Source organism: Aquarana catesbeiana, linkage group LG13 (genome assembly GCF_042186555.1).
Source record: "Aquarana catesbeiana isolate 2022-GZ linkage group LG13, ASM4218655v1, whole genome shotgun sequence".
NCBI classification, from domain to species: domain Eukaryota; kingdom Metazoa; phylum Chordata; class Amphibia; order Anura; family Ranidae; genus Aquarana; species Aquarana catesbeiana.
Window position 1 is genome coordinate 209,530,828 of NC_133336.1, and position 26,416 is coordinate 209,557,243.

At 41.8% G+C, this 26,416-nt stretch overlaps 1 protein-coding gene across 1 annotated transcript in view; it reads right to left on the reverse strand.

The window, feature by feature from the left end:
- Positions 1-26,416, reverse strand: part of LOC141116660 (NACHT, LRR and PYD domains-containing protein 12-like) — a 213,073-nt gene that overhangs the window by 6,794 nt on the left and 179,863 nt on the right. Inside the window, exon 7 of the mRNA XM_073609053.1 lies at positions 8,859-9,016. Coding sequence (XP_073465154.1) covers positions 8,859-9,016 — 158 coding nt within the window. The remainder of the gene's footprint in view (positions 1-8,858; positions 9,017-26,416) is intronic.

A 26,416-nucleotide genomic window follows, 5' to 3' on the forward strand; every position in this document is an offset into this window, starting at 1 on the left:
TGGATGAGGTGGTGTGATCCATTCATTATTCCTGTATGGGGATTGGACCATACACACTCACAGTGACCTCTAGGCTTTCACCTCCAACCTTCTGCTAAATCTTGGATTCAGTTGTGGAGATTCACTTTAATAGTCACAGAAGTCTCACTCATGTTGTGGAAACTTCATTGACTAAAAGTGACACCATTGTACTTTGGGATTTCCTTAGAACATCATGGTGGAGGATTTGATCTCATGGTGTGGAGAAGATTTTATTATTATCGTTCTTTATTTTGAACTTTTTTGCAAATATGTACTAATATTGCTGCACTAATTTTATATCTGCTGATTATAAATTCTCTTCATTAGTTATCAGTGAAATAGTCTCCATACCATTGTTATATATACACTTATAGGGAGTTTTGTGATGAGGAGTCTCACTTTTATTGTTATATTTTCACATTTATATTGTGTGAATGTTATATACTAGTGCTGCAGTCTTCCATATTATACTAGATGTGATAATTCCACCAATAGGGATCAGATATAACAATTACATCCACTACAAAAATACACTTTCATATATGTGAGGAAGGGCAGATCTCCTCCAATCTATTCACAGCTACTTCAATCTATATAACATATAATATACAAAAATACATAAACACAAAGAGCAACAAAGTTATCTTATAAAATTGCAAACAAGAGAAAGTTCATAAATGTGTAAAAGTGGATTTCCTACAACCCATTCACCACTACTTCCATCTCCAATCACCATACAGTGACTTGTGTAGTAAGACCCCTTTCACACTGCAGAGCCGATAAAACAGCCCTAAATCGCTGGTCATTTTGTGGTGCTTTAGTGGTGTTTTAGCTGCACTTTTCATGCCCTAGTGGGCTGGTGACAACGGGACCTTAAAGTGGATCTCCACCCATATTTTAAAGTAATTTCCCTCCAAATCCACTGTGTGTGCTGATAAAGAATTGGCATATTTTTCCCTTAAACTCACTGTTATATACTGTATAGTAGTCAGCACTTCCTGTCCTCAGCCGCGGCCCAGCATTTCCTCCCCTCTCTGCAATGCCTCCTGGGAGATGTTTGTCATCAATCCCAGGAGGCAATAGGCATCGCTGGGCCGTAGCATCGCGTTATTTCAAAACTGGAAATGATGCGACGCAAGGCCACCAGCGCCATTTTAAATAAGGGCAACCAGGCTTTTGTTGCCATGGTTACCAAAGCTTCTTATACACAGTGATGGGCGTTGGGGGAGACAGCTGGAGCATCTCAGCTCTGATGACATACAGAGCCTGGGGGAGGGAACAGACACACCATGTACTGATTTATAATAGAGGAATATGATGGGGAAGTTTTGATGGGGCAATATGACAGGGCAGTTTTGATGGGGCAGTTTTGATGGTGGCAGTTTTGATGGGGCAGTTTTAGATGGGGCAATTTTGATGGGAGCAATTTTGATGGGGCTGTTTTGATGGTGGCAATATGATGGGGCAGTTTTGATGGGGGCAGTTTTAATGGGGCAATTCTGATGGGGGCAATTTTTATGGGGCAGTCTTGATGGGGGAAGTATTGATGGTGGCAATATGATGGGGCAGTTTAAAATGGGGCAGTTTTGATGGGGCAAGTCTGATGGGGCAGTTTTAATGGGGGCAGTTTTGATGCGGCAATTTTGATGGGGCAGTTTTGATGGGGCAATTCTGATGGGGCAATTTTGATGGGGCAGTCTTGATGGGGGAAGTATTGATGGTGGCAATATGATGGGGCAGTTTAAAATGGGGCAGTTTTGATGGGGCAATTCTGATGGGGCAATTTTGATGGGTGCATGTGATGGGTGTTGTGATACACTTTGCTGGGGGCAATGTGATGCGATTTGCGGGGGTGTTGTGAAGCGATTGGTGGGGGGTTATGTGATGCAATTTGCCGGGGTTTTTTTGATGCGATTTGCAGGGAGCGATGTGATGCCATTTGTGGGGGGTGTTGTGAAGCGATTTGCGGGGGTGTTGTGATGCAATTTGCAGGGGGTGTTGTGATGCGATTTGTGGGGAGCTGTATGATGCGTTTTGCGGGGGGGTTTTGATGCAATTTTTTCGGGACGATGTGATGTCATAGAAATCATCTTTACTTGGTCTACGTCATTTGCAGGTAGGCAATGCAAGAAATAATGCAATTGTAATTTATTTCCTTATTCCTGGAGGGAGGAGGGGGAGGAGAGTTTTGCATAGCTAAGGGGCAGCAACTTCCTCTGACACTGCCGTAGCTATGGAAACCTGATCTGAAACCTATCACACTGCTTGTGCTGTACTGAGCATGTGCAAGATCTGCAAGGATGAGATCCAGGAAGAAATACAGTCTGGCTTCAGATGCCCACACTTAAGATGGACACGGCCTGCTGGAAGTTTATAAAATAACAAACTAATGTTATAAACTAACAAAACGGACCTTAGTTTACAGACTAACTTTACTAGCATACATTAAGCTTGTGTATTATAGGGGTATTTTTATTTAAAAAGTATACATTCGGCCGGAACACTGTTTTAAAAAAAGAAAAATGACCAGTTTTGTGGCACTTTCAAAGTGCTTGGAAGTGCTGCCCATTCATTTCAATGGGTAGGGGCGTTTTGGGATCGCTTTTTATAATGCTCATCACCCGCCCCAAAGATGCTGCTTGCAGGACTTTTTCTAATGTCCCACAAGCGCACCGCCCCAGTGTGAAAGCACTCACACAAATAAATGGGAGGCAGTTTTCAGGCGCTATTTCTAGTGCTAAAATGCCTGAAAACTGCCTCAATGTGAAAGGGGTCTAACAGAAATACCAGAGATTCATCCAGATGGATTAAATCAATGCTGATCAACTTCCACCTCTTTGCAGCAACTTCAATCAACCTCCCCCACACCGGTGAGCAAACATGTCACTTACCAAAAGGTTTGTCCCCACAAGCAGGGCCCAGACACACTTGTTTATATCCTTCCAGCAGCGCCACTCCGCTCAAGCCGGCTTCCGATGAGAACAGACTGTGCCATGGAATGTCAGATCTCCAGGTAGTATCTCCAATATCACCCGAGGTATCCAGACAATGGCCACAATCACATTACACAGAAAAGAAAAAGCCTCCATAGTGCATAATCCTTAAATATATATAGATTCACAGATTGTACACTTCCATCATATACACGAGTATACACAGAACTCAGTGCACACACCGCTCCGGACTGCAGCTGTGTATGATGGAGTCCAGGCAGTGACATGGAGGCTTTTTCTTTTCTATGTGATGTGATTGTGGCCATTGTCTGGACACCTCGGGTGATATTGTATTTTTGCACATTATATGTTATACAGACTGAAGTAGCTGTGAATTTTTATTATTGATCACTATTGGTGGAGTTATCACATCTACATTAGAAGTGTTGGTATTCGGACACATTGTAGGTTGCAGATTTCTCATTTGTCTCATCACACATTTTATCACTAATGCCCCGTACACACGGTCGGATTCTCCAATGGAAAATGTGTGATAGGACCTTGTTGTCGGAAATTCCGACCGTGTGTAGGCTCCATCACACATTTTCCATCGGATTTTCCAACACACAAAGTTTGAGAGCAGGCTATAAAATTTTCCGACAACAAAATCCATTGTCGGAATTTCCGATCGTGTGTACACAAATCCGACGAACAAAGTGCCACGCATGCTCAGAATAAATAAAGAGATGAAAGCTATTGGCTACTGCCCCGTTTAGAGTCCCGACATACGTGTTTTACGTCACCGCATTCAGAACGATCGGATTTTCCGACAACTTTGTGTGACCGTGTGTATGCAAGACTAGTTTGAGCCAACATCCGTCGGAAAAAATCCTAGGATTTTGTTGTCGGAATGTCCGATCAATGTCCGACCGTGTGTACGGGGCATAAGTGTAGGGCTCTATACATAGAATTACATTATACTATTTGTACTTCTATATCAGACTTCCTGCTGGCGGCTGGTTTTCATTCATTAGATTTTCACAAAGTTGTTCATGGTTTTTAGTGCAGATATTAAATGTTTTACGTTTTTATATACAGCTTTAGAGAACTGTCTGATAATGGTGATATATAGAGACAACCAGGAGATGAAATATATTAGACATGTGCATTTTGTTTAGTTCCAAATCGAAATTCGGACAAAATTTTCATTATTCGGATATTCGGATGCATCCGAAATACCGAATTACAATACTAATGAATTTAAACGAATCCGAAATGTTTTGAATCGAAAACCCACGGACGAAATTCGAATCGAATCCGAATCGAATTCGAAAACAAATTCGAAATCTATTCGATTCGAAAACAAATTCGAATCGAATTAGAAAAAATATAAATTGATTTCTAAAAAAGAATACAATAAAATAGAATATAAAATAATAAAACAATAGAATAAAAATAAAAGAATTGTAAAGAATAGAATAGAATTTAATAGAATATAATAAAATACAACAGAATATGACCATCTTCTGAAATTCGAATTTCGAATAGTATAAATTCGAATTCGAAAATAGATTGGAAAATAACAAATATCAAAACAATGGAAACTAAAATAATATATATTATATTTTATTCTATGCAGTTCTGTTGTTTTTCTATTCTATTTTTTTCTATTATTTTATATTCTATTCTAATATGAAATCATTCTATACTAAATTTCAATTTTGGAAGGTTATATAATATATATATATATATATATATATATATATATATATATATATATATATATATATATATTTATAATTCTATTCTTTTCTACTCTATTCTAATCTTATCTAATGGAATTTGAATTCATTCTATATGAATTTCGAATTTCAGAAGATGGTTAAATATATAAATGTAAAACCATTTTCCGAAATTCAAATTTCATATAGAATGAAATTGAATTTGAATAGAAAAGATTAGAATAGAAATAGAAAATGTACAAGAAAAACAATAGAACAGAATAGAATAAAATATAATATATATGTTTTATTCTATTCTGTTCTATTGTTTTTTCTATTCTAATCTTTTCTATTTGAATTTGAATTAATTCTATATGAATTTCTAATTTCAGAAGATGGTTATATATATAAATATTATATAGAATAGATATATATATATATATATATATATATAGAATAGAAAAAGAAAATAGACTAGAAAAACAATAGAACAGAATAGAATAGAATAAAATATAATATATATATATATATATATATATTTTATTCATTCTTTTTTCTATTCTAATCTTTTCTATTCGAATTTTAATTAATTCTAAATATATATAACCATTTTCCGAAATTCAAATTTCATATAGAATGAATTCGAATTCGAATAGAAAAGATTAGACTAGAAATAGAAAATAGACTAGAAAAACAATAGAACAGAATTGAGTAAAATATAATGTGTATATGTATTATATTTTATTCCATTCTGTCCTATTTTTTTCTATTCTACTCTTTTCTATTCAAATTTAAATTCATTCTATATGAATTTCGAATTTCAATAGATGGTTATATATCAATAAATATCTAATATATATATATATATATATATATATATATATATATATATATATATATATATATATATATATATATATTAGAAAAAAATAGTACAGGATATAATAAAATATTATATATATATATATATATATATATATATATATATATATATATATATATATATATATAGAATATTTTATTCTATATATATATATATATATATATATATATATATATATATATATATATATATTAGAAAAAAATAGTACAGGATATAATAAAATATTATATATATATATATATATATATATATATATATATATATATATATATATATATATATATATATATATATATATATATATATATAATTTTATTCTATTCTGTTCTATTGTTATTCTATTATTTTCTATTCTAATCTTTTCTATTTAAATTTGAATTTATTCTATATGAATTTCAAATTTCAGAAGATGGCATATATATATAACCTTCTTCTAACCTTCTTCTGAAATTTGAAATTCATATAGAATGAATTCAAATTTGAATAGAAAAAAATAGAATAGAATAGAATAACAATAGAACAGAATAGAATAAAAAATGATATATATATATATATATATATATATATATATATATTTATTATTTTTTTTGTTAACGCTATAACTTTTGCACAAAGCAATCAATAAACGCTTATTGCGATTTTTTTTTTTACCAAAAATATGTAGAAGAATACGTATCGGCCTAAACTGAGGAAAAAAATGTTTTTTTATATATTTTTGGGGGATATTTATTATAGCAAAATCTAAAAAATAATGCGTTTTTTTCAAAATTGTCGCTCTTATTTTGTTTATAGCGCAAAAAATAAAAACCGCAGGGGTGATCAAATATCACCAAAAGAAAGCTCTATTTGTGGGAAAAAAAGGACTTCAATTTTGTTTGGGAGCCACATCGCATGACCACGCAATTGTCAGTTAAAACGACGCAGTGCCGAATCGCAAAAAGTGCTCTGGTCAGGAAGGGGGTAAATTCTTGCGGGCTGAAGTGGTTAAAGACTTGTAGTTTTATTAGCGTTTTTTTTTTTTTGACAGGGGCAAAAATCATTTTTATTTACCGATGACGGATGCAGTCTGGGGTGCGCTCAATCCCTCTCACAGCTTTTACTGCCATGGTGACGCGAAACCATGCAGCGTTCTTCTGGTTTGCTGAAGAGGAATATTATCTGAATATTATCTGAATATTATCAAATTCGAAAATAGAAATATTTTCGAATGAGTTTGAAATATTATAGAATACGATTTAAATAATTTCTAATACAGTTGAAATAATTTCGAATGCTGTTGAAATATTTTCGAATGCGGTTGAAATATTATCGAATCCGATTGAAATAATTTTGAATACAGTTGAAACAATTTCGAATGCGGTTGAAATATTATCAAATTCGGTAGAAATATTTTCGAATGCGGTTGAAATATTATCAAATTCGGTAGAAATATTTTCGAATGCGATTGAAATATTATCGAATACGATTGAAATAATTTCTAATACAGTTGAAATATTTTCGAATGCGGTTTAAATAATTTCGAATCCAGTTGAAATATTTTTGAATTCGACTGATTTTCGAATTCGGTCGAAAACGAAACTGATTTGAAAACGAATTTAATGAATTTGACGAAACTAACTAAACTAAATTAATGAAATAACGAATTAAAATGAAACGAAACATTTTTTTTTATTTTGCACATGCCTAAAATATATGTCCATTATTATTAGGTTTATGTAGTTTAGACATACACTATATTACCAAAAGTATTGGGACGCCTGCCTTTACAAGCATATGAACTTTAATGGCATCTCAGTCTTAAGCCTCGTACACACGATCAGATTTTTGGACGACTGTTCATCCATTTTTTGTGGCATGCTAGTCTCATATCGAAAGTGAAAAGGTTACTCTCTGTATGAATATTCACTTACAACAGAATACAAATTCAGAAGTGACATAATGTGTTGAATAGTTTTGTATGTATTCTTTTGTTTCTTAGCATGCGTAGTCTTGCTCTCACAATTTATTTTGGGTGAAAACTGCACTGATTAAACAAAAATCAGATGCTGAGTTCACGTACAATAAAAATTTTATAGTCTGCACATCCAGCTTTTGTCGGACGAAAAATTGGAATTGGCTGTCAAAAGCACCATACTAATGATCATGTTGGATTAGAAGGCCTGGCTTGCAGCTCTAAATAATACCAAAGGTGTTCTATCGGGTTGAGGTCAGGACTCTGTGCAGGCCAGTCAAGTTCCTCCACCCCAAACTCGCTCATCTATGTCTTTATGGACCTTGCTTTGTGCACTGGCAAATCATTTGGTGAAGGGGGATTATGGAGTGGGGGAGGGGGGATTATGGTGTGGGGGGTGTTTTTCCGGGGTTGGCTTTGGCCCCTTAGTTCCAGTGAAGGGAACTCTTAAGGCATCAGCATACCAAGACATTTTGGACAATTTCATTCTCTCAACTTTGTGGGAACAGTTTGGGGACGGCTCCTTCCTGTTTTAACATGACTGTGCACCAGAGCACAAAGCAAGGTCCATAAAAACAGCGAGTTTGGGTTGGAGGAATTTGACTGGCCTGCACAAAGTCCTGACCTCAACCCGATAGGACATCTTTGGGATGAATTAGAGCAGAGATTGTGAGCCAGGCCTTCTCATCCAACATCAGTGCCTGACCTCACAAATGTGCTTCTGGAAGAATGGTCAAACATTCCAATAGACACACTCCTAAACCTTGTGGACAGCCTTCCCAGAAGAAATCAAGCTGTTATAGCTGAAAAGGGTGGGCCAACTCAATATTGAACCCTACAGACTAAGACTGGGATGCCATTAAAGTTCATGTGTGTGTAAAAGCAGGTATCCCAATACTTTTGGTAATCTAGTGTAATAGTCCAGTATTGGATATTTAGGCTCCATGCACACTGGCTTAATACATTGCTGCTACTACAGGAGTTTTGTATTCTGCCTGTAGAAGCAGCTCCATGTTCTCCTATGTCTCCATACACATTGGGACAATTACAGACATATTTTGTGCTCAATGTTTAGAGGCAGGAAAAAAACCTTCTGGTTCATGTTTCTGATTGGAGCTTTCTGGCAGAAAAAATGCAAAACTCTCCTAAACTTTGTACAATAAACTCTCTATATGAAAGTTTTTTTCTGCCAAGGGAACTGACATTTTTTTTAAGCCCAGTGTGCATGGAGTCTTATGGAGTCTAAAGATGGAATTTGATAACATTCTCATATTTCTATATTATTTATGTGGTTTAGATATAAAACTGTCCCAGAATATTATTGTCTCAGTCAGTCCTGTTATACTCACTGTAATTCCTCTATCCGGCTTGTTGTCAGAGCTTCCATCAGATCCCTGAAATGAGGACCATTCAGATTGTTCTTAGTCAGGATCAGTGTCCTCAGTGCCTGGTTATTTCTTATTCCAGATGCCAGGTGGGGGCAGGAACTGTCTGTCAGGTGATTATCATACAATCTGTAGAAGAAGAGAAGAATGTTACCAGAAGAAAATTAATTTCTCCCCCAGGAATGAATGTAACTATTCTCTACTAGGGATGAGCCAAACACCCCCCGGTTCGGTTCACACCAGAACCTGCGAATGGACCGAAAATTCGCACGAACGTTAGAACCCCATTGACGTCTATGGGATTCGAACGTTCAAAGTCAAAAGTGCTCATTTTAAAGACTAATTTGCATGGTATTGTCCTAAAAAGGGTTTGGGGACCCAGGTCCTACCCCAGGGGACTTGTATCGATACAAAAAAGACTTTTAAAAATGGCCGTTTTTTCGGGAGCAGTGATTTTAATGATGCTTAAAGTAAAAAAAAGTGAAATATTCCTTTAAATATCATACCTGGGGTGTGTCTATAGTATGCCTGTAAAGTGGCACATGTTTCCCGTGTTTAGAAAAGTCCCTGCACAAAATGTCATTTTTAAAGGAAAAAATCTCATTTAAAACTGCTTGCGGGTTTAATGTAATGTCGGGTCCTGGCAATATGGATGAAAATCAGTGAGACAAACAGCATGGGTACCCCCCCAGACCATTACCAGGCCCTTTGGGTCTTGTATGGATATTAAGGGGAACCCCGCACCCAGATTAAAATAAGGAAAGGTGTGGGGCCACCAGGCCCTATATGCTCTGAACAGCAGTATACAGGCAGTGCAAACAAGACAGGGACTGTAGGTTTGTTGTTAAGTAGAATCTGTTTGTAATTTTTAACGGGTACATTTTTCACGTGTTTAGCTCCAGCCAAAAAATCTTTTTTAAGCTTTTTGGAAAACATAGGGAAGGGTTATCACCCCTGTGACATTTGTTTTGCTGTCTTTCCTCCTCTTCAGAAGATTTCACCTCACTTTTTGTCCCAATGACAAATGTTTTTTGAAAATTTGGGGTTTTTTGTGGAACAAGGATTGGAAAGCATCAGTGGAAAGGAGAAATGTTTTCCCATATTAACTCTTACAGGAGAGAATTTCCCTTCCTAGGGGTAGATTTCATCTCACTTCCTGTTGTCTCCTTCCGTTTGCAAGTAGGAGTCATTTGTAAGTTAGATGTTTGAAAGTAGAGGCCTGCCCTATATAATCAGCAGAAATTTGGGCCTTAGGTGTTGTAGCCACAACACTGTAAGCCCTCACAGGGCCCTGCTGTGAAATATTAGATCAAGAATTGTAATTACATGCCCCTGTTAAACAAGGGCAGAAAAATTGGGCCTTTGGTGGTGGTGGTGGTGGTGCTGGTGCCACAACACTGTAAGTCCTCACTCGCTCTTGGTGGGTGCAGAAATGGGCCCTGCTGTGAAATATTAGATCAAGAATTGTAATTACATGCCCCTGTTGAACAAGGGCAGAAAAATTGGGCCTTTGGTGGTGGTGGTGCCACAACACTGTAAGTCCTCACTCGCTCTTGGTGGGTGCAGAAATGGGCCCTGCTGTGAAATATTAGATCAAGAATTGTAATTACATGTCCCTGTTAAACAGGGGCTGAAAAATTGGGCCTTAGGCACTGGTGCTGGTGCCACAACACTGCAACCCCTCACAGATACTCCAGTTGGAACGCAGAAATGAACCCTGCTGCAAAGTATTGCATCAAAAATTGTAATTACAGGCCCCTGTTAAACAGGGGCTGAAAAATTGGGCCTTAGGCACTGGTGCTGGTGCTACAACACTGCAACCTCTCACAGATACTCTAGTTGGAACACAGAAATTAGTTCTGCTGCAAAGTATTGCATCAAAAATTGTAATTACATGCCCCTGTAAAACAGGGGCTGAAAAATTGGGCCTTAGGCACTGGTGTTGGTGTCACAACACTGCAACCCCTTACAGATACTCTAGTTGTAACGCAGAAACGAGCCCTGCTGCAAAGTATTGCACCAAAAATTGTAATTACACGCGGGCTGAAAAATTGGGCCTTAGGCACTGGTGGTGGTGCCCAGAACCAAAAATGTTCTTACAAGCTATCAGCGTGATGATTGAGGAGGAAGAGGATAATTACTCAGGGATAGGGATGAGCTTCGAGTTCGAGTCAAACTCATGTTCGACTCGAACATTAGCTGTTCGCAAGTTCGCCAAACAGCGAACAATTTGGGGTGTTCGTGGCAAATTCGAATGCCGCAGAACACCCTTTAAAAGTCTATGGGAGAAATAAAAAGTGCTAATTTTAAAGTAGGGATAAAGGCTATGTTAGCCTATAGGGGGATAGGGGAAAAAGAAGGGAAATATTCCTTTTTCCCCAGGGACTTTTAAGGTGCTTCTTAACTCAACAATTTAGACAATAAATTCCGTACCAATTATAAAAAATTATTATTTTTATTTGATAAAGATTAAAAACATCTGTGCCTCACATGGAAAAAATGAGACATAATTCTAAAAATGCTTAAACATAGACAATTTCGCTTAAATTCATTCACTTTATACAGTGCTACATAAAGCAACTACTTAAAGGTGCCATGACAATCTGCCACTTGCTCTCGACATGTTTCGCTCAAATGTGAGCTTCTTCAGGAGTGTTTAAAGGCAATGATTGTAGTAAACTCTGAATAATGAGAAAAATAGGCAATAATCAATACATCAATAGTTTAAATGTGTACAGAATATAAACCAACGCTATTGGATATTGGTTATTAGAATAGTACAGAATGTTACAGTATGTATACATAGATCTGAAAAACAAAACAATCCAAGCAGTTGTATATGAAAAAGATTTAAATTTGCATATCTCACCAAGCTGTAGTACACCCGTGTAGCATAAATGCCCGCATAGAATAGAGCTGCTGCCAATTTAAAAATGGGGGATTCTCATAATTCTCAAAATCATGAGACATCCTCTCAGTACAATGGGTTTATTTTGAACCTGTTGATGTTTATTCTTTCCAACAATATCTTCCTATTTGGGGGATCCCACTACCTCCAGATACAGGGGGTGGCTATGGGGACCAAGTGTGCCCCCTCCTATGCCAACCTGTATCTGGGGGGGTGGGAACGGGAACTATTCTCCAGTGATGACATGCAGCAATATATGGATCAAATCCCCCTATGGAGGAGGTTTATTGATGATGTTTTTTTCATATGGGTGGGCCCCCAAGATCTTCTCTTGTCCTTTTTGGAAAGTTTAAAAATCAATAGGTTCAACCTTAAGTTTACGGTGGAATTTAGTCAATCTACTCTGACCTTTTTGGATACTCAAATCATATTGAAATCAGATGGTAGTATCAGAACGACCCTATACCGCAAATCCTCTGCAGCAAACTCTCTGCTGCATGCCACCAGTTCTCACCCTGTCCCCCTTATCACTAGTGTGCCCTATGGGCAATATCTACGAGCTAAACGTAATTGTAGTGATGAGTCTGACTTCGAAAAGGAGGCCAAGTGTTTACGTTTGCGCTTCCTTAATCGAGGATATAGTAATAAATGCCTTAAAAAAGCATATCTCAGAGCTAAGAATCAAAATAGAGCTTCTCTTCTACACAATAGCAGATCTAAAAAAGCAAATCCTGGAGTCAGACTCATAACTACTTACTCTAGTCAACATAAACAAACACGTGAAATTCTCAGCAAGTATTGGTATTTGTTGATGGGGGACGAAAAAGTGGCCAAACATTTAAACCCATATCCGGAGATTACGTTCAGACGATGTCGATCCCTGAGGGATTCGCTGGTACACAGTCATTATGAAAGCCACACTAAATTAAAATTAAAGAAACTGATAGAGGCAGTAGACCGTGCCATCATTGTTCTTATTGTAGGTATATTTTGGCGACCCGAAATCTTTTACTGCCCAATGGGCATCTATACAAACCAAGATTTGCAATAACCTGTCAATCTATTGGCATCGTGTACATTATGTTATGCGAGTGTAAGATGTTCTATATTGGTAAAACTAAAAGACCCTTCTTCTGTCGCATCAGGGATCATGTCTCCCTGATACAGAAAAAAAGAATGGAGACTCCGATCAGTCGCCATGCAGGCCTACATCACAATTTTGACACTAATTGTCTACATTTTTATGCACTGGAACATATCCCTCCTGGAGATAGAGGGGGAGACTATGACAGGCTCCTCCTTCAAAAGGAGACGCGCTGGATACACGAGTTATCAGCCCTCAAATATCCGGGCATGAACGATGCGTTCAGTTTCAAGCCCTTCCTCTAAAAACTGTGGCATTATCAGCCTTCCCTCTGTCCCCCTTTTCGTTCCCCCCCCCTCTTCTCCCCCTCCCCCCTCTTTTCCCTCCCCCCCTCCCTTTTTCCCTCCCCTTCTTCCCCTTCTCCCTCTCCTTTTCTTCTTTCTTTTTTCTTTCTCTAGGTCATTCATCATATCCAATACCTCTAACTCTAAATTGAGCTGGTATTATCTGCATTTGTTTGTGGTATAAAACGGATACTAATAGATGTAATATGACCATGTATATTGTATTGTTGTGTTGATATCATCATATTTCCACTGGATTGGTTGTATATCTCACAGGCTGTAGTCATTAATATAATATATTTTTGCTCCCATTTTCATTTCACTGTTTTTAACAAGAATAAAAATTCTATAAAAGATTCTTTGGTTGGGGCCATCCCTGTCAATCTAGACCACACGGACGCCCGGGGCACCCACCGATGGGGATGAAGAACCAACCACCCCCACGATGGCGGCCCCATACAATTGAGTCTGGTCATGGTAGGATTAGGTCTTTAGACTAGACAACCACCATTTATGAGCCTTTAATAATTCTTTAGGAATTATCCCCTTTAAAGTTTTAGAACATTAACACCAACCTGGGATTGATATATATAATTTTCCTTGCTTTAAGGCTAAAATATTCGCCTTTCCCTTATTTTTTCCCTTACCCAAGATGGCGCCGGTGGCGCTTGCATGCTTTACAGGCTCTAAAACCATTCAGACATGCGCACTACGACCCTATGGACGCCGCTGGCGTCAGAATGACGCCGCTGCGCCCTCCTACGTCATGACGCAGGCAATCTCAATGAACGTCCGCATCCCGGCGGTGAAATCAGACGCCGCCAGGATGGGGGTATATAAAGGCGGTTATACACCGCTCACAGCTCTGATATCGGTGCTTATCTACAGAGGATGCGCTAAGCCCCCTCAAGCTCACGTGCCGTGTTTATATCTCCAAAGTAAGTTACTTTCTTGCAGCCTTGTCACCATTTAGTGTGCGGCTGCGTTCTTTGATTTCTAATGGTCCCTTTATTATACCTTTTCTTTTCTCTATTCAGAAAACTGCTGCATTGGGAATCGCTCCCTTAGGACAATTCAATTGTGCTTTTACCAGGGATTAGGTCATCAGAACTTGGTGCTTATCGTCATTTATAGTATCTGTACTGGCTGTGAGACTCTCTTGTTCTATGTCAGGATTTATACGTTGGTTCCACTAAAGGTAATACATTCCTTAATATTAAAGATGATTGGTATCAAAGTGATATCTGATGCGATCCCTCATCTAATATATATTCTATCTGTACTTTTTAAAGGGCCCCTTCAAATACTTTGTATGCCCCTGTGGTCATTCTATGACAGTGAAGTCCCACCTTTATGAGAATCCCCCATTTTTAAATTGGCAGCAGCTCTATTCTATGCGGGCATTTATGCTACACGGGTGTACTACAGCTTGGTGAGATATGCAAATTTAAATCTTTTTCATATACAACTGCTTGGATTGTTTTGTTTTTCAGATCTATGCATACATACTGTAACATTCTGTACTATTCTAATAACCAATATCCAATAGCGTTGGTTTATATTCTGTACACATTTAAACTATTGATGTATTGATTATTGCCTATTTTTCTCATTATTCAGAGTTTACTACAATCATTGCCTTTAAACACTCCTGAAGAAGCTCACATTTGAGCGAAACATGTCGAGAGCAAGTGGCAGATTGTCATGGCACCTTTAAGTAGTTGCTTTATGTAGCACTGTATAAAGTGAATGAATTTAAGCGAAATTGTCTATGTTTAAGCATTTTTAGAATTATGTCTCATTTTTTCCATGTGAGGCACAGATGTTTTTAATCTTTATCAAATAAAAATAATAATTTTTTATAATTGGTACGGAATTTATTGTCTAAATTGTTGAGTTAAGAAGCACCTTAAAAGTCCCTGGGGAAAAAGGAATATTTCCCTTCTTTTTCCCCTATCCCCCTATAGGCTAACATAGCCTTTATCCCTACTTTGTAGTCAAATATGGGATGTGGTGCGGTCAGTTGACTATATCTGTCCTTCCTAAATGCTAATTTTAAAGGCTTATATGCAAGTTATTTTCATAAAAAGTGTTTGGGGACCCGGGTCCTGCCCCAGGGGACATGAATCGATGCAAAAAAAAGTTTTAAAAATGGCCGTTTTTTCAGGAGCAGTGATTTTAATAATGCTTAAAGTCAAACAATAAAAGTGTAATATCCCTTTAAATTTCATACCTGGGGGGTGTCTATAGTATGCCTGTAAAGGGGCGCATGTTTCCCGTGTTTAGAACAGTCTGACAGCAAAATGACATTTGGAAGGAAAAATATCATTTAAAACTACCCGCGGCTATTGCATTGCCGACAATACACATAGAAGTTCATTGATAAAAACGGCATGGGAATTCCCTACAGGGAAGCCCTGAACCAAAATTAAAAAAAAAAAAATGACGTGGGAGTCCCCCTAAATTCCATACCAGGCCCTTCAGGTCTGGTATGGATATTAAGGGGAACCCCGGCCAAAATTTAAAAAAAAAAATGATGTGGGGTTCCCCCTAAATTCCATACCAGACCTGTCAGGTCTGGTATGGATTTTAAGGGGAACCCCACGCCCCAAAAAAAAAAAAACGGCGTGGGGTCCCCCAAAAAGTCCATACCAGACCCTTATCCATGCATGCAACCTGGCAGGCCACAGGAAGAGAGGGGGGATGAGAGTGCGGCCCCCCCTTCTGAACTGTACCAGGCCACATGCCCTCAACATTGGGAGGGTGCTTTGGGGTAGCCCCCAAAACACCTTGTCCCCGTGTTGATGAGGACAAGGGCCTCATCCCCACAACCCTGGCCGGTGATTGTGGGGGTCTGTGGGTGGGGGGCTTATCGGAATCTGGAAGCCCCCTTTAACAAGGGGACCCCCAGATCCTGGCCCCCCCCTGTGTGAAATGGTAAGGGGGTACAAGTACCCCTACCATTTCACTAAAAAACTGTTAAAAATGACAAGAGACAGTTTTTGACAATTCCTTTATTTAAATGCTTCTTCTATCCTCTATCTTCCTTCATCTTCTTCTTCTTCTGGTTCTTCTGGCTCTTCTGGTTCTTCCTCCGGCGTTCTCGTCCAGCATCTCCTCCGCGGCATCTTCTATCTTCTTCTCCTCGGGCCGCTCCGCACCCATGGCATGGGGGGAGGCTCCCGCTCTTCTATTCATCTTCTTCTTCATCCTCTTCTCTTCTTCCTTCTTCTCTTCTTCTCTTCTTCATTTTCTGCTCCGGCTGCTCCGCATCCATGCTGGCATGGAGGGAGGCTCCCGCTGTGTGACGGTGTCTCCTTGTCTGACGGTTCTTAAATAATGGGGGGCGGGGCCACCCAGTGACCCCGCCCCCTCTGACGCATGGGACATGATGGGACTTCCCTGTGGCATTCCCCGTGACATCAAAGGGAAGTCCCGTCAAGTCCCCGTGCGTCAGAGGGGGCATGGTCACCGGGTGGCCCCGCCCCCCGTTATTTAAGAACCGTCAGATGAAGAGACGCCGTCACACAGCGGGAGCCTCCCTCCATGGCAGCATGGATGCGGAGCGGCCCGGAGAAGAAAATAAAGAAGAGAAGAAGAGAAAAAGGAAGAAGAGTAGAGGATGAAGAAGAAGATGAAGAGAAGAGTGGGAGCCTCCCCCCATGCCATGGGTGTGGAGCGGCCCAAGGAAAATAAGATAGAAGACGCCGCGGAGGAGATGCTGGACGAGAACGCCAGAGGAAGAACCAGAAGAGCCAGAAGAACCAGAAGAAGAAGAAGATGAAGGAAGATAGAAGAAAGAAGAAGCATTTAAATAAATGAATTGTCAAAAACTGTCTCTTGTCATTTTTAACATTTTTGACAGTTTTTTAGTGAAATGGTAGGGGTACCCCTTACCATTTCACACGGGGGGGCGGGATCTGGGGGTCCCCTTGTTAAAGGGGGCTTCCAGATTCTGATAAGCCCCCCACCCGCAGACCCCCACAACCACCCGCCAGGGTTGTGGAGATGAGGCCCTTGTCCTCATCAACATGGGGACAAGGTGTTTTGGGGAGCTACCCCAAAGCACCCTCCCAATGTTGAGGGCATGTGGCCTGGTACGGTTCAGGAGGGGGGGCGCACTCTCGTCCCCCCCTCTTTTCCTGTGGTCTGCCAGGTTGCGTGCTCGGATAAGGGTCTGGTATGGATTATTAGGGGGACCCCACGCCATTTTTTTTTTTTTTGGCGCGTGGTTCCCCTTAAAATCCATACCAGACCTGAAGGGTCTGGTATAGAATTTAGGGGGAACCCCACGTCATTTTTTTTTTTAAATTTTGGCCGGGGTTCCCCTTAATATCCATACCAGACCTGAAGAGCCTGGTATGGAATTTAGGGGGACTCCCATGTCATTTTTTTTTTAATTTTGGTTCGGGGTTTCCCTGTAGGGAATTCCCATGCCATTTTTATCAATGAACTTCTATGTGTATTGTCGGCAATGCAATAGCCGCGGGTAGTTTTAAATGGGTTTTTTCCTTCCAAATGTCATTTTGCTGTCAGACTGTTCTAAACACGGGAAACATGCGCCCCTTTACAGGCATACTATAGACACCCCCCAGGTATGAGATTTAAAGGGATATCACACTTTTATTGTTTGACTTTAAGCATTATTAAAATCACTGCTCCTGAAAAATAGGGCGTTCTTAAAACTTTTTTTTGCATTGATCCATATCCCCTGGGGCAGGACCCAGGTCCCCAAACACTTTTTATGACAATAACTTGCATATAAGCCTTTAAAATTAGCACTTTTGATTATTCATGTTTGTGTCCCATAGACTTTAACGGTGTTCGTGTGTTCGAGCAAACTTTTTTCCTCTTCACATGTTCTGCTGCGAACCGAACAGGGGGGTGTTCGGCTCATCCCTACTCAGGGATAGTCACTCAGCATCAGCATAGGCAGTCTTTGAAGGAATCTGAGATTTCAAAAAAAATTATTCGGTTACATCAGCATCAGGTGCTTGGTAGCTGGTAGTGATCCAAGACTGATTCATTTTTATGAAGGTCAGTCGATCGACCGAGTCGGTGGACAGATGCACCCTGTGATCGGTTACAAAGCCTCCAGCAGCACTGAATGTGCGTTCCGAAAGAACGCTGGATGCAGGACAGGCCAGTAGCTCAATTGCATACTGCTCAAGCTCTGGCCAGTGATCCATCCTCAAGACCCAGTAACCCAGAGGATTTTCAGTGGGAAAGGTGTCCAAGTCAGATCTTGCCCCTAGGTATTCCTGCACCATGTAAAACAGACGCTGGCGATGGTTGCTGGAACCGATTATACCTTGGGGCTGCGGACCAAAAAATTGTCTGAACGCATCGGTCAGACAGCCACCTTCTCCACCGCTCCTTCTTTGACTGACCGAAGCCTCAGCAACACGTTGTCCAGAAACAGGAGTTTGTAACCTCCCAGTCTCTGGGAACGCGTTGCACAGACCTTTCTGCAAGGCCTCCCGAAGATGTTTCATCCTCTGCTCCCTCTGCGATGGCAAGATAAGGTCTGCAACCTTACCATTGTAACGTGGATCAAGGAGGGTTGCCAGCCAGTATTGGTCCTTCTCCTTGATACCACGAATACGAGGATCCTTACACAGGCTTTGCAGGATATAGTTATATAGTTAGTAAGGTTGAATAAAGACACCAGTCCATCCAGCTCAACCTGAGTGAGTGTGGGTGCGTGTCTACAATCATCCCTATTTTTTCTTTTATTTTAAGGTACCCATATAGCGCAGTCAATTCACGCAGCACTCTGCACATACATCGTACACCCACATCGGTCCCTACCCTCATGGAGCCCATAATCCAAGGTCCCCAACTCACATTCATATACTAGGGCCAATTTTGAACAGAAGCCAATTAACCTACCAGCATGTCTTTGGAGTGTGGGAGGAAACCGGAGTACCCGGAGGAAACCCACACAGGCACAGGGAGAACATGCAAACTCCAGGCAGGTAGTGTCATGGTTGGGATACGAACCAGCAACCCTTTTTACTGCTAGGCGAGAGTGCTAACCACTACACCACTGTGCTGCCCTATGCTGCATGGATCAGGGAGGCCATGCAGCGTAGGTTTGCTGAGGCATTCGGTCCAGAGTCCTCTGGGTCACTAAGGACGACATGGTCCGCAGCCACCTCCTCCCAGCCACGTACAAGTCCATGTGTTTCTTGGGACTGATCCCTTAAAGACTGCTGCTGATGCTGAGTGCCAGGCTCCACCTCCATACTGACACAATCTTCCTCCTCCTCCTCCTCTTCCTGTGTGATCGGCGGGCACGCAGGAACACTGTCTGGATAAAGGGGGCCTTGAGAGCTAAGGAAGTCCTCCTCTTCCTGCCTCTGTTCTGCCTCAAGTGCCCTGTCCATTATTGCACGCAGCATGTGCTCCAACAGGTGGACAAGGGGGACAGTGTCACTCATGCATGCACTGTCACTGCTCACCATCCTCATGTCCTCCTCAAATGGTGACAGGACAGTGCATGCATCCCTGATCATGGCCCATTGGCATGGGGAAAAAAAAACAAGCTCCCCTGACCCTGTCCTGGTGCCATAGTCGCACAGGTACTCATTGATGGCCCTCTGCTGCGTGTGCAGCCGCTGCGTGTGCAGCCGCTGCAGCATGGCCAACGTTGAGTTCCACCTGGTGGACATGTCACAGATTAGGCGGTTCTTGGGCAGGTTAAACTCCTTTTGGAAGTCCGTAAGCCGAGCACTGGCATTATATGACCGACGGAAATGCACACAGACTTTCCTGGCCTGCCTCAGGACATCCTGTAAGCCCGGGTACCTGCCCAAGAACTGCTGCACTACCACGTTGAGGACGTGAGCCAAACAGGGCACATGGGTCATTTGTCCCTGTCGGAGGGCAGAGAGGAGGTTGGTGCCATTGTCACAAACCACCATTCCTGCCTTAAGTTGGCATGGCGTCAACCACCTCTGAACCTGTCCCTGCAGAGCTGACAGAACCTCTGCCTCAGTGTGGCTCTTGTCCCCCAAGCACACCAGCTCAAGCACCGCATGGAATCTTTTGGCCTGCGTACTTGCGTAGCCCCTTGAACGGATACGGAGCACCGCTGGTTCCGAGGACAAAGCACAGGAAGAGGCCATTGAGGAAGAAGAAGAGGAGGGGGTGGAGGAGAGAGGTGTGTCACAATCATTAGCATTTTGGAGGCGTGGTGGCGGAACAACCTCCAACACTACTGCACCTTGTCCTGCATCCTTCCCAGCTGCCAGCAGAGTCACCCAATGCGCCGTGAAACTTAGCTAACGTCCCTGTCCATGCCTGCTGGACCATAAGTCAGCGGTAATATGCACCTTACCACTGACTGCCCTGTCCAGCGAGGCATGGACATTGCCTTCCACATGCCGGTAGAGAGCCGGAATCGCCTTCCGTGAGAAAAAGTGGCATTTGGGTACCTGCCACTGAGGAACCGCACATTCCACAAACTCACGGAAGGGGGCAGAGTCTACCAACTGAAAAGGCAGCAGTTGAAGTGCTAGCAATTTTGCAAAGCTAGCATTCAACCGCTGGGCATGTGGATGGCTGGGAGCAAACTTCTTTCGGCGGTGCAGCAGCTGGGGCAGGGAAATTTGCCTGGTACAATCTGACATTGGTGTACCAAAAGCAGATTGCCCACAAGTACTTGGCTGTGACACACCTAATTCTACACCTTCATTCCTTTCAGTGCAGGTCTCAGACAGGACTGAAGGTATTGTGGGGTTGGAGATCTCAGCTGATGAAGAGCAAGGAGAGGTCCTCTTTGTTCTTTGGTGTGGGTCTTTTAGATACGCTTGCCAACGAACTGCATGGCAGGTCAACATATGTCTGGTCAAGCATGTGGTACCCAAGCGGGAGATGTTTTGGCCACGCGAGATACGCTTGAGACATATGTTGCAAATAGCAGCGGTGCAATCTGATGAACTCGTCTCAAAAAAGGCCCACACCAAAGAACTTTTTGAATAACGCGCAGAGACTGCAGCGCTCTGCACATGTGGAGCTTTGGGGTGTGATGCAGTCAAGGTGCTGCCCTTAGGCTTGACCCTAGAGGGCATCCTGCCTTGTTGGTGATGTGCCTCCTCCTCCTCCTCCTCCTCTCTCCTATCAGGCACCCACGTTGAGTCAGTGACCTCATCATCCCCTCCCTCCTCATCACAGGAGCAAACCTGGCAGTATGCTGCAGCAGGGGGAGCATGACTGACAGATTGCTGTCCTTCTTGGGCACCCCCTCTGTCCGTGCTCACGTTACTGCCTTCATCGAGCTCAGTATCATCATGAGAGCCTTCCAAACGCTGGGCATCCTCCTGGAGCATGTACCCAACACTGTGGTCAAACAGTTCGAGGGGCTCCTCAGGAGGACATGGTGGGGCTAGGGAAGGAGTCACTGATGACATTGAGCCAAGGGAAGAGGCCGCTGCTTTGCCAGACAAAGTACCCTGGGCATGGGTGAGAGAGGATGAGGACGGCTTGGTCCACTCGACCAAGTCTTCCGCATGTTGCGGCTCAACACGGCCAGCTGCCGAAAAAAAAGGCCAAGCGTGTCCCACAGCCACGTGCTGATGAGGATGCACCGTCTCCACGACCAGCACTAGACACAGAGCCTGCTTGCCCTCTCTTATTGGCTTGTGACTGTCTGCCTCTCCTTCTTGGCCTTCCAGACATACTAATGGCCTGTAGCTGCACTAAGCTGGGATATATATATATATATATATATATGTACTGATACTGCAGCTAGCAAAATCAACTGCCTGCCTGTAGTATGAGAACACCACCAATACAGGTAGCTTTAGCTGAACACTGTGCAGAGCTCGCAAAAAACTAACTTGTAGCTTTGTTAGCTGCCTGCGGTAGTGATAGGATCAGGAAAACACCACCAACCTTCTACAGGTAGCTTTAGCTGAACACTGTGCAGAGCTCGCAAAAAAATAACTTGTAGGTTTAGCTGGACACTGTGAGGAGGACGCACCACACTAACTTGTAGTTTTAGCTGAACACTGTGAGCAGGATGCACAGCACTAACTTGTAGTTTTAGCTGTACACTGTGAGCAGGATGCACCGCACTAACTTGTAGTTTTAGCTGAACACTGTGAGGTGGACGCGCCACACTAACTTGTAGTTTTAGCTGAACACTGTGAGCAGGACGCACAGCACTAACTTGTAGTTTTAGCTGTACACTGTGAGCAGGACGCACCGCACTAACTTGTAGGTTTAGATGAACACTATGAGGTGGACGCACCCCACTAACTTGTAGGTTTAGCTGAACACTGTGAGGTAGACGCACCGCACTAACTTGTAGTTTTAGCTGAACACTGTGAGGTGGACGCGCCACACTAACTTGTAGTTTTAGCTGAACACTGTGAGCAGGACACACAGCACTAACTTGTAGTTTTAGCTGTACACTGTGAGCAGGACGCACCGCACTAACTTGTAGGTTTAGCTGAACACTGTGAGGTGGACGTACCCCACTAACTTGTAGGTTTAGCTGAACACTGTGAGCAGGACACACCCCACTAACTTGTAGTTTTAGCTGAACACTGTGAGCAGGATGCACTGCACTAACTGTAAATAGACTAGCTGTCTGACTGTGGTACTAATAGGATCAAAAGAACACCAGCAATTTTCTTCAGGTAGCTGTAAATACTGTAACAAGACAAGCCTGTCTGTCAGTAAGAAGATAACAGGAACGGATCTAGCTGAACACTGTGAGCAGGACACACTGCACTAACTTGTAGCTTTAGATGAACACTGTGCAGAGGTCTCACTACACTAACTTGTAGGTTTAGCTAAACACTGTGAGCAGGACGCACAGCACTAACTTGTAGTTTTAGCTGAACACTGTGAGCAGGACGCACCGCACTAACTTCTAGGTTTAGCTGAACACTGTGAGGTGGACGTACCCCACTAACTTGTAGTTTTAGCTGAACACTGTGAGCAGGACGCACCGCACTAACTGTAAATAGTCTAGCTGCCTGACTGTGGTACTAATAGGATCAAAAGAACACCAGCAATTTTCTTCAGGTAGCTGTAAATACTGTAACAAGACAAGCCTGCCTGTCAGTAAGAAGATAACAGGAACAGATCTAGCTGAACACTGTGAGCAGGACGCACCGCACTAACTTGTAGGTTTAGCTGAACACTGTGAGGTGGACGCACCACACTAACTTGTAGTTTTAGCTGAACACTGTGAGCAGGACGCACTGCACTAACTTGTAGCTTTAGATGAACACTGTGCAGAGGTCTCACTACACTAACTTGTAGGTTTAGCTGAACACTGTGAGCAGGACGCACTGCACTAACTTGTAGCTTTAGATGAACACTGTGCAGAGGTCTCACTACGCTAACTTGTAGGTTTAGCTGAACACTGTGAGCAGGACGCACTGCACTAACTTGTAGCTTTAGATGAACACTGTGCAGAGGTCTCACTACACTAACTTGTAGTTTTAGCTGAACACTGTGAGCAGGACTCACCGCACTAACTTCTAGGTTTAGCTGAACACTGTGAGGTGGACGCACCACACTAACTTGTAGCTTTAGCTGAACACTGTGAGCAGGACACACCGCACTAACTTGTAGGTTTAGCTGAACACTGTGAGCAGGACGCACTGCACTAACTGTAAATAGTCTAGCTGCATGACTGTGGTACTAATAGGATCAAAGGAACACCAGTAATTTTCCTCAGGTAGCTGTAAATACTGTAACAAGACAAGCCTGCCTGTCAGTAAGAAGATAACAGGAACGGATCTAGCTAAACTGAATACAGTGTATATATATATATATATATATATATATATATACAACATCTGGGATGCATATATATATACAATACACTGTAAGTGCAGCTAACTGACTGACTGTTCTGCCTAATCTATCTAACTCAAATGACACTGTCTGTCTCTCTCTATCTATGAACGCTGGAACACACACTACACAGGGCCGCCGTGCGGCCTTATATAGTGTGGGGCGTGTGCTAAATTACGGCTCTCTGTTCAGACGGCGCTGTGATTGGCCAAGCATGAGGGTCATAGTGCATGCTTGGCCAATCATCAGCCAGCAATGCACTGCGATGCTGCAGTGAATTATGGGCCATGACGCGCCACACAAATTTGGCGCGAACGGCCCATATCGTTCGCAATTTGGCGAACGGGGCGAACAGACGATGTTCGAGTCGAACATGGGTTCGACTCGAACACGAAGCTCATCCCTATTCTCTACATGAATGGAACTCATTTCTCTTTATTGGAATCATTAATATGAGATCACTTTATAAAAGACGATCGATCATCTACACTATTGGAGGATTTTTTCTTTTTGTGGATCCCAATTACTAAATGTGACATGAGAAGTGGATGAGGTGGTGTGATCCATTCATTATTCCTGTATGGGAATTGGACCATACACACTCACACTGACCTCTAGGCTTTCACCTCCAACCTTCTGCTAAGTCTTGGATTCAGTTTTGGAGATTCACTTTGATGGCCACAGAAGTCTCACTCATGTTGTGGAAACTTCATTGACTAAAAGTGACACCATTGTACTTTGGGATTTCCTTAGAACATCATGGTGGAGGATTTCATCTTATCGTGTGGAGATTTTATTATTATCGTTCTTTATTTGGAACTTTTTTGACAATGTTGTACTAATATTGCTGCACTAATTTTATATCTGCTGATTATAAATTCTCTTCATTAGTTATCAGTGAAATAGTCTCCATACCATTGTTATATATACACTTATAGGGAGTTTTGTGATGAGGAGTCTCACTTTTATTGTTATATTGTCACATTTATATTGTGTGAATGTTATATACTAGTGCTGCAGTCTTCCATATTATACTAGATGTGATAATTCTACCAATAGGGATCAGATATAATAATTATATTCACTACAAAAATACACTTTCATACATGTAAGGAAGGGCAGATCTCCTCCAATCAATTCACAGATACTTCAATCTATAACATATAATATACAAAAATACATAAACATGAAGAGCAACAAAGTTATCTTATAAAATTGCAAACAAGAGAAAGTTCATAAATGTGTAAAAGTGAATTTCCTACAAGCCATTCACCACTACTTCCATCTCCAATCACCATACAGTGACTTGTGTAGTAAGACCCCTTTCACACTGCAGATCCGATAAAACAGCCCTAAATCGCTGGTCATTTTTGCGGTGCTTTAGTGGTGTTTTAGCTGCACTTTTCGTTCCCTAGCGGGCTAGTGACAACGGGACCTTAAAGTGGAGCTCCACCCATATTTTAAAGTAATTTCCCTCCAAATCCGCTGTGTGTGCTGATAAAGAATTGGCATATTTTTCCTTAAACGCACTGTTATATACTGTATAGTAGTTGGCACTTCCTGTTCTCGGCCATGGCCCAGCATTTCCTCCCCTCTCTGCAATGCCTCCTGGGAGATGTTTGTCATCAATCCCAGGAGGCAATAGGCATCGCTGGGCCGTAGCATTGCGTTATTTCAAAACTGGAAATGACGCAACGCAAGGCCGCCAGTGCCATTTTAAATAAGGGCAAGCAGGCTTTTGTTGCCATGGTTACCAAAGCTTCTTATACACAGTGATGGGCGTTGGGGAAGACGGCTGTAGCATCTCAGCTCTGATGACATACAGAGCCCGGGGGAGGGGACAGACACACCATGTACTGATTTATAATAGAGGAATATGATGGGGAAGTTTTGATGGGGCAATATGACAGGGCATTTTTGATGGGGGCAGTTTTGATGAGGCAATATGATGGGGCAGTCTTGATGGGGCAATTCTGATGGAGCAGTTTTGATGGGGGCAATATGATGGGGAAGTTTTGATGGGGGTAGTTTTGATGGGGAAATTCTGATGGGGCAATTTTGATGGGGCAGTTTTGATGGTGGCAGTTTTGATGGGGCAGTATGATGGGGCAGTTTTAGATGGGGCAATTCTGATGGGAGCAATTTTGATGGGGCAGTTTTGATGGTGGCAATATGATGGGGCAGTTTTGATGGGGGCAGTTTTAATGGGGCAATTCTGATGGGGGCAATTTTGATGGGGCAGTCTTGATGGGGGAAGTATTGTTGGTGGCAATATGATGGGGCAGTTTAAAATGGGGCAGTTTTGATGGGGCAAGTGTGATGGGGCAGTTTTAATGGGGGCAGTTTTGATGGGGCAATTTTGATGGGG